Source organism: Phoenix dactylifera, unplaced genomic scaffold, assembly GCF_009389715.1.
Source record: "Phoenix dactylifera cultivar Barhee BC4 unplaced genomic scaffold, palm_55x_up_171113_PBpolish2nd_filt_p 000237F, whole genome shotgun sequence".
Taxonomy (NCBI): domain Eukaryota; kingdom Viridiplantae; phylum Streptophyta; class Magnoliopsida; order Arecales; family Arecaceae; genus Phoenix; species Phoenix dactylifera.
This window is the reverse complement of record NW_024067736.1, coordinates 51,331-63,336: the sequence shown is the minus strand read 5'-3', so window position 1 is coordinate 63,336 and position 12,006 is coordinate 51,331. Positions and strand designations below refer to the sequence as shown.

The window sequence follows — 12,006 nt, the reverse complement described above, 5'->3', positions numbered from 1 at the left end:
TGAGTTAGTCCAACTCGGCTCGCTTCCGCCCACCTATTGATGATAACTCCGACCGAAAGATTTGTGCGTGTTCCTCCGATTCCCCCCTGGAAGAAGGCAGGAAGGAAACCCTAGGCCGACGCCTCAGCGTTCTTTTCCATTCAAATACCCATCAAAACGTAGGAGAAATCGAAGCAATCTTTTTTATTTTTTGGCTCTTTTCGCAATCTATTCGGTGGTTCGATTTCGTTTTTCTTTACCTTTTTTCCCCATATCTTCTTTTATGCACGTATATATGTAGTTTCAAAGAAGCGTTCGATTTTTCGGTTCCTTTTAAGTTTATTTTTTTTTCTACGGTAAATTGGTTAGTACAAGTTAATTTTCTTCTACTCCCTCGCCTACATTAGGGTTTCACGAGTTATTCTTTCCTGTATTGATGAGTTTTCCCCTTTTTTTTTGGTAATAAAAATTATAATTGTTCTCAGGCTTATCTCGAATCATGATTTAATTCCAGGTATTTCTGTTGATTTTTGCTTGTGCGCAAACACTTCTTGTCGGACACTAAGAGGGAAAAAATTAACAGAGGAGATTCCGATATAAGATGGTAAGTCAATATTGCTGCAGTTCTTTCTCTCTTCTAGCCATTTGTTAATGTTCAAGTGCGATAGCTCAAGTTATTGTTTTGTGGTAAAAGGACGTCTCTTATCCCGCCAAGTCATTGTTATAGAGAAAGGATTGGTGTATTGATTCTTGCTCATATCAATGAGTGTATTGATTCTACAATATGGAACATGATGGAAACGTATAATTGTTTTTGTTTCCTTTTTCGTGATTTTTTTTTTGGGTTCCCTGATACTTCATGGTTTAAGTAGTCTTGGTAAGTTTATAGTCTCCATCCTGTGTTAAATTATGGGAGTAGATTCTCTTAGTTGTATTAGAAAAAAGGATGTACTCAGAGATCTTCTGCACATTCTGTGAGGTAAATTCCATGTGTCTTTTCATTGAGTTCATTCTAGTATCAGTATTAACTGAACTGGCTAGTCCCTGATGAGCCACCATTCTGATCTAATTTAGTATTAATACATCTTGAAAATTTTCAAGGGAGCTTCATTTCTTCATTAATTTATGGTTAATACAAAGCCTCTTAACATGTATTTGCAGTTCACTGGGAAGAATCTTGTTTGTTTATGAGAGCATGAGTGTCTTAGTAATCTTTTGCTACAACCTTATACGTTGAATTCATTTGCAAACTCCAGATTAAGTAGGTTTTGGGGATTTTGCATGTTCCTTAAGTTACAATATATAGCCTGTACTTGAAAATGTAATTGGTGTTACATTAAATGGGTTTCATGCGCTTTATTAACATGTTGGGATAGTGATTCCAAAGATACTGCACAATGCAATTTGCACTTTGATCCATGGCCATCTCATCATGTCAAATACTTAATCGGTATAGGCAGTGTCATTTTGGTCATGACACTTTAGAATTTGTTAAGAAAAAGAAAACAACTTTATCAGATATGAAAATTTGCTAGAAACTTACCCTGACAAAGGGTTGAGAAAGGGGGAAAGTTAATACATGAGGTTGCTCAGGAAAGGCAACAGTGAAATATAAAATGATACAAAATATAAAATGATTAGTAAGATGTTGCATATTATAAGAAACAACATGAAATATCCTAAAATCAACTCGTAAGGTAAAAAAATATAAAATAATATACATATATTTAAAGTATAACATATATGTCAATATCTAAAATCTCGTCGAGTGGCGATGCCTCTCGTAGATATTTGGATCATCAACATTGTCAGAAGACACATCAGCCCATCCCTCTAACTAAGCGATACAGTTTTGTATGTTTATTTTATAAGGAACGTGCTCTGGGTTATAAGCACTCTCGGATCTCTTGCTGAAGCTCTGACTCTGAAAGGTATCTTCTGACTGATAAAACGGGCCCATTCGAATAAGCTGATAGCAAAATTCAACTTGTAAGATGCTCCGAATTGCGTAGAATAGTAGCCACCGGAAGATGATGCCTCAGACGCACCATGTCTATATCTGTATCCGTATGGATCATAGGTTGCATGTGACTGCAGGTAATAGGATCCAATATACGACTTGAAACGTGATACGTCTAGATTTTATTCCACATGCGAGGTCATCTGTAGCTGCATCGTATTCTTTTGAATGATCTCAAAGAGTCTGTCTCCTATATGCAGTCGTATCCTCGCAGGCTCTACTAGATTGTGCACCGTGGTTCCTATTTTGTGTAAAATGTGTTAATTGGGACTCACTGTTGAATCGAAAACTACTCTGCGGCTGTGTCTCATAAACGGTCTCATTTTTTCCACTTTCTCTTCGGTCAACAAATCCATGACCACCAGAACTGCTGCTCTCAGTCTCTAAATTTGAGTGAACTGGCTCCTTCTCTACACTCTCCGTGGGAGCTGCAGGTGCTTCTTGTTTTTCTTTTTTGGTGTGCTGAGCAGCTGCTTGCTTACCCTTTGTCTCTCTTTGTCTGCTTACTCTTCGTGTCCCTCTTTGTCTGGCTATGTTGGGAAGATGGATATCGCCTTCTTGACCAAGTCGATTGGATAATGTAGTGGCCTCGTCTAAGCATCTTTCGATCATATCTTTGAGAGGATGTCTCGAACAAGGAGTCATGCGATGATCGGCTCTGAACCGTTGAGACGACCCGAGAAGTTTATAACAAAAGAAGGAAAGGGGGAGGCAGGCCGGTCCAAACTGGCCCGACTCGGTGCAAACCGGATGGTTCACATCAATTTCGAACAGAACCGGCTAGCTCGGGACCAGCCCCGAATTTAATAAGCGAACCGACCTGGTCCCCCACTGGGTTGGCTCGGTATGGGCCGAACCGGATGGTTTGGTCCGGTTCGGCCAACCTTGGTTAGACCCATGACAATTGTTTGGGTAGAATACTTTGTTCTTGATAGGCTAGTAGGCCAGGAGTGTGCAAAAGATGGTGAAATTGCATATAGCTTTTTTGGCCTATGCACGATCAACTTTTTTGCATCTTCTACTTTAAATCAGCCCCGGCTTCATGCTTATAGGATCGGTCACTAGAAAGTTTAATCTAATTCATCCCTTATTGGAATTGTTGCTTTTACTTGCTTAAGTTTCTTTAATGATCACACAACAATCTCAGGTAATATGTTGTTCTCATCAAAATGCTTTTGTCATCTATTCCAGTCAGGCCGAAAGGAGACCGTTTTAGATTTGGCAAAGTTTGTTGACAAGGGGGTCCAGGTCAAGCTAACTGGAGGGAGACAAGGTTTGTTGTCTATGTTTACTATGTATTCCTAACTTTCTTAATTATAAGTTGATTAGTTTTGACAGTTTGTCTTTTAAAAGAAATGTGTATAAAAAACTCAGTTATCAGGATTTCTAGTTATGCAAGCATCTTCAATTTACTGTTTTCAACTAGATTGCTTGTTAACTTTGATAGAAGTAAACCATAGTATGATAAATCTGCTTTTCAATGCTTGTGTTTCTTTCTTTCTGCCCTTCTTCTTTCTGTCTGCTCAGTTTACGGGAGAAGTCAATGCCAAAATCTACTTTAGGACTGATGAAATTATTTGGTGACCACTTGCAAAAGTGTGGTCTTTCACTAGCCTCTGTCCCCTCTTATTTTAACACTGGTGGTGTTGGTTGCCTTCTTCTGTGGTTGCCTTATGCTAATGAACTATTTACAATCCTTCTACCACTTCACATGTTTTTCACATCCCTGTTCATCCATCCTTGATTCCTCTTTTTTTTTAGAGGTGCCTGTGTCACTTTTTCATGTGCTGCTTTTTACATCTTCCTCAAGGAAGGACATTGCACATCTTGGTCTTTTGATTCTGAACTCCTTTTTAAATGACATCAATAGAAGGCATGCCATAATATTTCAAGTTTCCTTGAAATCATCCATTTTGGTGTTCCATAGGGTAATAAGTTGGTGTTTTCTGGTCTTGTTAAGAGAGAATATTCTAAGGTGAATGCTGATGATGGGCATTAGAAGTGAACCTTGGAAGAGATCTATTTAAGTGGATTCCCTGAGACCTGTCTGGTATTCTCAAGTTAATCTCTGATAATGGCTACCAGAATATGGTCCTTGTGGAATTTGTGGAGTTGTTCGTGATCACCTTGGTGAGATAATTATTACAGTGATAGTAAACAGATGAACATCAGATGATCAGATGAACGTGGCACATGTTCCTTGCTTCCAGAAGGTTGAAAACCTTTTGAAAACTTTAAGTTTCATGGGAGGAAAATTCTGATATTGGCTTCCTTAGAAGGAAAGTTCAGATTTTATATGACCAGCAGACGTGTCGAGTGAACTTAATTCTGTCATAGTTGAATTAGCAAGAAGAAGCAACTCTTAACAGCAATCATACACATTCTTCTGCCCTAGTATTTTTTTATGGGTCTGATTGACTTGTTTCCTTTCTGGGTTGCTGTACCTTTTGTCAATGTAATTTGTTCCTGGTTGTTAAGTTCCTACAGCACCTATGGCATATATCCTGGATTATAAAAGAGTTGCTCATCTTTTCTCTCATTGTATTCAAAGTTATCTCCCTAATATGACTTAATTATTTGATCTCGATAGATCCTTGATAAACTTTATTGTGAATAATTCATGAATTCTTGCAGATGTTTTTCAGATTATTTTGATTGTCTTATTATGTTGCTGGATTCTGTTCATTGATTGGGATGATATCAGTACTAACATGGACTCTCTTCTTTATTTTATTTTATTTAAATTTTATTAAATTTTTACCAAGCTTTTGTTTAAAAAAATAGATTGAATATGAATCATAACTGCTGCCTCTTGTAGATTTCGTTTTCTATAATGTAAACTTAGCATTCTTGTTCAAATCAATTTTTTGCTGGTTTTTAAATCTCTTTATTTAGCATCTCCTTCAGCTAATTTTAGTTTAGTGCTTTCTCTCTCATCTGCTTTGCTTAACCTTCATGTTTAGCTGCACTTTCATCTGAAGCTTGTTAGCTTAAAGTATTTCTTGATGCTAGAGTTCTTACGTTATATTATATAGTAGTAGACACTTTGATTTCAGGACTTTGGTGAGAACTAATGGTGAAAAAGGATCAGAAAGCATCATAATACGAGCTGTCTGACCATTTGAATGTCTTATTGCAGTAACAGGAACTTTGAAAGGATACGATCAGCTGCTAAACTTGGTTCTTGATGAAGCAATAGAGTTCCTTAGAGGTATTTGATTTTTTGAGGGATGTGTCCATCAAAAGGCATCTTAGAGTTGCGCATTACCTTATTTCATTCCTTAAATTTTTTCAGTAACTATATCACTAGGTTGTCTCAATGGGTTTTGATGGCAGCTGCAATTTTTCTTTTGAACCCTTGTTACTCCTCCTATGACTTGGGAGTACCAGGGAGTAGTGAACCTAAAGAAGCATACAAGTTATGGAGTTGAGAAATCCCCATTCTGTTTATGTTTTTTGGCATGTTGCTGGTGATTGTTACTTGACGTCATATTCTTGTTTCTTAAATTGTAAGTTCGTACATGTGTCATGGGTAATGATCCCTAGAATGACGAGTTTCATTTTCCCTACTGTGTTGACAGCTGTACTCCATAGTTAGGTCAGCTGCAGTGTTTTCCCAGTGTTACCAAATTAACTATAGAAAAAAAAAGCCTGCTGTAATTACCTTCAAGTCATTGTTTTCTTTTCAGTATAGATTTTTAAGATCCTAACTTTCCCCATTACTATTATTTTTCTTGTTACTTGGTAGAATTTCCTCAAGTTTCTTCTATAATTTTGGTTCCATTAACTCTGGATAAGAAACATGTTTTACCCTCCATCCCTGAACATTTTTTCTGAGTTACTCTTGGGTAAATATATCTTGGAAAGTTCAATGCTTAAGTGTAGTATTGAAAGTGGTGATCTTATTCATGCCAACCATTCTATCGTTGCAGATCCTGATGACCCACTGAAAACAACGGACCAAACCAGACGACTTGGCCTAATAGTATGCTCTTTTCCCTCTATTGTCTTTTGTGACTTCATTACTTCTTCCCTGGTTTTGTCTTTTTGTTTTAAAAATGTGACGTGACCATGTGGGGCATCTAAGAAGTATGTCCCTTTGGTGACTCAATGTCTCTGTAATTGGCCTAATAGTATGCTCTTTGCCCCCTATTGTCTTTTGTGACTTCATTACTTCTTCCCTGGTTTTATCTTTTTGTTTCTATGTCAAAAATGTGACGTGACCATGTGGGGCATCTAAGAAGTATGTCCCTTTGATGACTCAATGTCTCTGTAAATACCTACTTGTGTTGAGTTTGAGAGGTTACTAAAAATCATTTACACTCAAAATTGTTAGATTTCAAGATCTTTTTGTCGAATAAGGCCGCTTTCAATGCGTCATTCTCAGCTACAAGCTGATCGATCTGCCAGTTCTTTTGCTCCAACAATCTTTATAATTTTGATTCCTCTTAGTGGAAGAAAAAAATGATGCTTTTTGATGATGCTCTGTTTAAAGTACCACGTTATCCTCTTTCAGGTTTGTAGGGGAACTGCGGTAATGCTTGTATCGCCAACTGATGGAACTGATGAGATTGCTAACCCCTTTCTTCAGCCAGAGGGGGCCTAAGCGGTTTGCTCAGCTATTCTTCCTTGAACTAACCGCCATGTAATCATATATTATTTCAACAGTGTGCTTGCTTGTGTTGGTTTTGCTATGCTAGGAAAGCTGGGTGAGAATTTTATTCAATATCCACACCTTTCATTGTCTTGGAATGTCATAGGGAGGATAATGCTAAAGCTTGGATGAACATTTCCTTTTGGTATTTCTTTTCTGTTGCTCTCTGTGCTTGATGTTTCAAAATATGAGAAACCACTTAAAATCATTTTCCTCTATTGTATGCTGATAAGTTATCATGGTTAAAGTTAGATTTAGATTTGAGGACTCGTTTTGTTCGCAAAAAAAGGAATAAAAGTATGGTCAACGAAAAAACAAAAAAAAATATTTCTTGTTTGGTTAGAGTTTTTAAAGAAGAAATTAGAAAGTGAAATTTTATGGAAATAAATTTTTCATGTTTGGAAAAGAAAAATTCATTAGAGTTATGAAAAAGCTACTTTTTTACCGATTAAAAATTAGAGTCGTTTTTTTTTCTTTTCTAAAAATATTTTTAAGCCATCAAACTTTATGGATAATATTTTTTTTATTAACGGTATAATAGATATTTTATATATTTTTTTTTAGGAAAGTAAATGTTCAATCAAACATAAGTACTTCTTGAAAGTGTCATTTTTTAATGATCAAGTGAAGAATTTTTTTTTTTCCGCGAACCAAATTTTAAGAAGATGCCGCATTGGTGCAAGAGTTTAACAATGTTGAGCTAACATCAAATAAGTGATGGCTATCCAAACATGTTATCGGTAATCCATGTTCTCAAATTGGGAGACATATATTCATCAATACAGCTCGAAATATTTTGTAGTCGTTGCGGAGATATTGTTGCTTCTGTGCCGTAAGAATCACCAAATATCTGGTTTCAGGGCCAGTGGGACAATTTTTTGGCTGGTTGTTGTCACATCACGTCGCACAATAATCCTTAAGGTGAACTATTGGGAGCGACTGTAGATTACCTGAGAATATGACTGCCTTGAATGGAATGCCAACAGAGGACTGGGGGGGGGGGGGGGGGTTCAATTTATTAAAGGAATCAGATGCTGAAGCTCAATTGAATTGCATGTGGGGATGTTTTATGCTTCCTCCTCTACGCATGGATTGATATACTTGACAAGATGAGGACTTGGCAAGAAAAAACGACTGTGATGGGGTGGTTGGATACGCAATTCAGTGTCAAGAGAGAGTTTTCTTAATCCTCATTCCAGTTCCAGGAGAGGCATTTCAGATGATTGATATTTCAGCCAAGGATAGCACCCGGGTCCTTAACATTTCTTCGCGTTACAAAGGTAAGTCCTGTTGTGGGTCTTGACGCAATGTCTGTGAGTCTTATCATATTCATGACAAGGAGGAAAGTATTGAGACTATCAGTCGATCATGATGATTTAAAGTTTTGGTGTTTTCTTGTGGGAGATGTTGACAGGCGATGAGTAACATTTCGTTCTAAAGCATCATCACTGTATCTGTGGTCCTCTTCAGTGGAGTTGCTTCGCAAGATAAACCGAGAAAGAAGGGGGGTGGTGGGGCCTCACAGGCCAAACAAAGGAAGGCAAAAACTTCCAAAAACCAGGTCTATGGTACAATGGGGGTTGGGGCAGTTTGGTGTTTTGCTGCCTCGAGTGGGATACGAGGGCCTCACATCACCCTCTTCCCCACCCACGTAACGGATGCAAGAGAACAAAAAGAAGGGGGTGCAAGGGCACTTTTATCTCTTTTGGACCCTAGTGGGTGTGGGACACCAAAAGGGATGAGGTCGCCAGGTGATTTATCGGAGGTTCTGCCATCTTCGAAGGGTGCTGTGCCCTCAAAATGGTTAATTTTATTTTTTCTTCTTTACTCAGCTGATCAATTTGTGGCACTCTGTGACAGATCTCTGTTGTCCATCTGCCTGCTCTATTCCGTGTTCTCTTTGAGTGACTTGCCGTCAAATGATTAAAATTTATTATTTTTTTAATTATTTTTTTTTGCTGAAAATAATTTTTTTTTATAATTCGAGTACGAATACAACTAATAAAATTAAAAAATAACAAGTTTTCAAGTGCTCTCGGTAGCTCCCCCCTCCAGCTCGTAAGATGCCTCCTAGAGATGAAGAGGGGCACCCCTTTTTGGTCCATTAGCCATCCCGATTATTCACAACGAGACTTCTTTATGTTCCCTATGAGCATCTTCAACTTTTATTTTTGTAATTGGAAATGGCTCGGTTGCACCACAGCCTTACCATCTTGACAACGTTCGATGTACTTTGTTCTGCAAGAAATTTGCAGTTATTCTTTTGAATTCGCTGTGACACATTTGTATCTTGTCAGCGGTCAACTGCGTTTAAATTTGTAACTCCATTACTCGTGGAAGCCAAACTAAACTCTGCTTGCGGGGTTACTGTAGGACCCGTGTCCTTCAACTTGAGATAGCGAGAGAGCAAGCCTGCGGGCTCCCTAATCATCAATCAAGCTTCACGAGGTGGTAGGAATCTTGTCAGAGAAACTCCTGTAAGTGATATTCCACAGCTTTGATAAAATATAACTGGTGTCACAGAAAGGTAATCTACAATGCTATTCTCTCTACTCTTTAACCTGCAAAACTAAAGGCAGGTTAACTATGCAATATTTCATTGTATAATGAACCACCATCTCCCAGATTAAGTGTATTTTTTAATGAGGATCTTTTCCATATACCTCCTTTGATTATGTGTATACAGCTACATATGATCTCGTCCGCCACAAACAAATGTTTGAAAAGTGGCTGATGAAGTATAAGAGTAAGATTTGCTCTCTAGATTTCAAAGTCGAGAATGAGGGATGAGATGGCAACAGATCCCTGCAATTATCAAGAAATAATAAACATTTGTCGAAAGAAATGGAGGAGTATTACAAACAACATGCTTGGATCCGGTAGAAGGCAAACGTGTCTTCCAAACGTGCGCACAGCAAACGTGTCTTCCAAATTTTTTTTGAAATACCCACTAAAAGTTATTCCTAATTACAACCAGCGTCCCCCACTGATGAAACCCGGCTCCGCACGGCACGGCCCCTCTTCCATTATGTACAACCCCAATACCGAGAGAAGGTCCACCGTTTTATTTTAAAAAGGAAGGTTAAAAAAGAACAGGTAGACACCTAACGGTAACCGTCAGAATTCCGCCAGCGACACTGACGACGAGAACGGCGACGGCGCCGCCGGCGAGGTCTGCTTCTGCCGGATCCGCTTGAAGTAGTCCTGGATGTCGAAGCACCTGACGGCAGCGGCGGTCTCGTCAGAGAAAGGCGCGAGCACCTCCTCCTCCAGGTCCTCTAGTGGCGGGAGGAAGGGGGGGCGGTTGACGTCGGCGAGAAGATCCCACTGGACTCCCTGGAAGAACGCGTGGGCCTTGACCTCCTCCGCCCCGCCGGCGTACCCGAGTCGCCGGGTGGGGTCTTTGGCTAGGAGACGCGAGATGAGGTCGATGAGGTCGGTGCGCTGCCGTCCGGCGAACTCCGGCTGGCGGGTGAGGACGTTTCGGAAGGTCTCCTTCCGGTTGCGGCCGCGGAAGGGGGTTCTGCCGTAGGCCATCTCGTAGGTGAGGATGCCGAGCGCCCACCAGTCGACGGCGAACTCGTGGCCGTCGCCGCGGACGACCTCGGGGGAGACGTACTCCTCGGTGCCGACGAACGAGTGGGAGCGCTCGCACGCGGCGCTGGCGACAGGGCCGGAGATGCTGGGGCGGCGGCGGCTGACGGGGGAGACGCGGGCGGACTTGGCCTTTCTGAGCTGCTGCTGGAGGTGGACGCTGATGTCGGGGGAACCGCCGCCGGAGCTGGCGTGGCCACCGAACAAGATCCGGGTGAGGTTGCGGCGTCGGCGGTGGTTGTTAGGTGGCGAAGGGAGGGAGGTGGGATTGATATAAGGGACATTGAAGGCGGGGGAGGAGAAGGGGGAAGGGAGGGGTTTGGGGGCGAGGTGGCGGGAAAGGTCGAAGTCGGTGAGGGTGACGTGGCCGGAGGCCTGGAGGAGGACGTTCTCGGGCTTGAGGTCGCGGTAGACGATGCTGAGGGAGTGGAGGTGGGCGAGGGCGGAGACGATCTCGGAGAGGTAGAAGCGGATGGCAGTGGGGGAGAAGATGCGGTCGGAGAGAGAGTAGCGGAGGGCGTTGAGGTCGCCGCCAGGGCAGAAGGGGACGGCCCAGGCCAACAAATCCGGGGTCTCCAAGGAACCCAACAGCGAGGGGAGGAAAGGGTGGGGGGCCAGGCGGGAGAGGACGGAGAGCTCCCAGCGGGCGCGGCGGTCGGCGTCGGGCTTGGCGGTGGGGGAGTGCTTTTCCACCACCTTGAGGGCGAACACCGGCGGCCGTGAAGGGTGGGCCGACGGGTCGATGACCAGGAACACGGTGCCCATCGCCCCCCTCCCCAGGACCCGAGCCGCGCTCAGCTTGTCCAGGTCCAGCTCCATATCACATTAATGTGATCAATCTCGTTCAATTCCTCTTATATTGTACCTGAGTGTATTTATAGTTGTGTCTCCGGGGAGGAGGAGGGTGAGGTTTCTCGAGAGAGAGAGAGGTGTCCTTCCCGGGAGAAGGAATTTAGGAGGGAGACCAGGTGGAGGGGGAGGGAGAAAAATATGACGATTTGGCTTTGGTGGAGTGACTTATATATATATATATATATATATATATATATATATTCTTTTCAGGATTTATCTTTTTCTCTGTGTCTTAAAAATGATTAAGAGTTGATCATTTGTTTATGTAGTCTAGCATTCACTGTTTAATTATTTAGCCTCCTCTTGCTTTTGTTAGCAGGAACTCTTGCTTTATTTAGGTGGAATCCAAGGTCTCAGGGGGAAGTTACGGTAAATACTTACTTGGGTGATTTTTTTTTTTGGCACGTGAGAAAGGTTGAGGGCGAAATGTTTGGCCTGCGAAAGTGAGAAAGGAAACTTTAACTTTATAAAAGGGAAATTGGGTTCAACTGTTCAAGTAGGAACGGAATGAGTTGGGTAGGCGTGTTCCATGCTTGACTCGGAGGAGGGATGGTAAAGATAAAGTTAAATAAAACGAGTTGAATGTGCTGGATTAGATAAAAGTTCTTTTTTTTTTTTTTTTTTTTTAAGAAGGAAGGTTTGTGAAGAGTTATATATATCTAGATCTGGTACTGAATGGATTTTACCATTTCCTACATCCGTCTCAAATGTGCTGTGGGTCGGATAAAACCCGTACATTAGAGTCGGGTCGGATTAGATATCCGATGAATTAGAGTGAATTATCATATGTAGGTTCGAGCGTTACTTGCTAAAATAAAAAAGTAACATATAACTAGCTTGAACAAATATTTTTGTTTAAAGATATAAATCATCACAAAAATGATGAGTTTTTTTGGATTGTGACATC

General features: G+C 41.1%; 2 protein-coding genes across 2 annotated transcripts; one reads left to right on the top strand and one right to left on the bottom strand.

The window, feature by feature from the left end:
* LOC103711374 (sm-like protein LSM7) lies at nt 1–6,861 on the top strand. Its single transcript, XM_008797488.4, has 6 exons — nt 1–158; nt 494–583; nt 3,191–3,272; nt 5,139–5,210; nt 5,932–5,984; nt 6,516–6,861. The coding sequence occupies exons 2-6, from the start codon at nt 581–583 to the stop codon at nt 6,603–6,605; spliced, it is 300 nt and encodes a 99-aa protein (XP_008795710.1). The 5' UTR covers nt 1–158; nt 494–580; the 3' UTR covers nt 6,606–6,861.
* Nucleotides 6,862–9,284: 2,423 nt separating this feature from the next.
* On the bottom strand, nt 9,285–11,244 carry LOC103711375 (serine/threonine-protein kinase UCN-like). The gene has a single exon (XM_017843864.3). The coding sequence runs from the start codon at nt 11,064–11,066 to the stop codon at nt 9,771–9,773; it is 1,296 nt and encodes a 431-aa protein (XP_017699353.2). The 5' UTR covers nt 11,067–11,244; the 3' UTR covers nt 9,285–9,770.
* Between the last annotated feature and the right edge of the window lie 762 nt (nt 11,245–12,006).

Excerpts from the sequence above, each read along its gene's own strand:
- LOC103711374 (XM_008797488.4), top strand. Across the intron at positions 3,273-5,138 it reads GCTAACTGGAGGGAGACAAG|TAACAGGAACTTTGAAAGGA; the intron begins GTTTGTTGTCTA and ends GTCTTATTGCAG. Across the intron at positions 5,211-5,931 it reads AGCAATAGAGTTCCTTAGAG|ATCCTGATGACCCACTGAAA; the intron begins GTATTTGATTTT and ends CTATCGTTGCAG.
- LOC103711375 (XM_017843864.3), bottom strand. The coding sequence starts at position 11,066 with ATGGAGCTGGACCTGGACAAGCTGAGCGCGGCTCGGGTCCTGGGGAGG.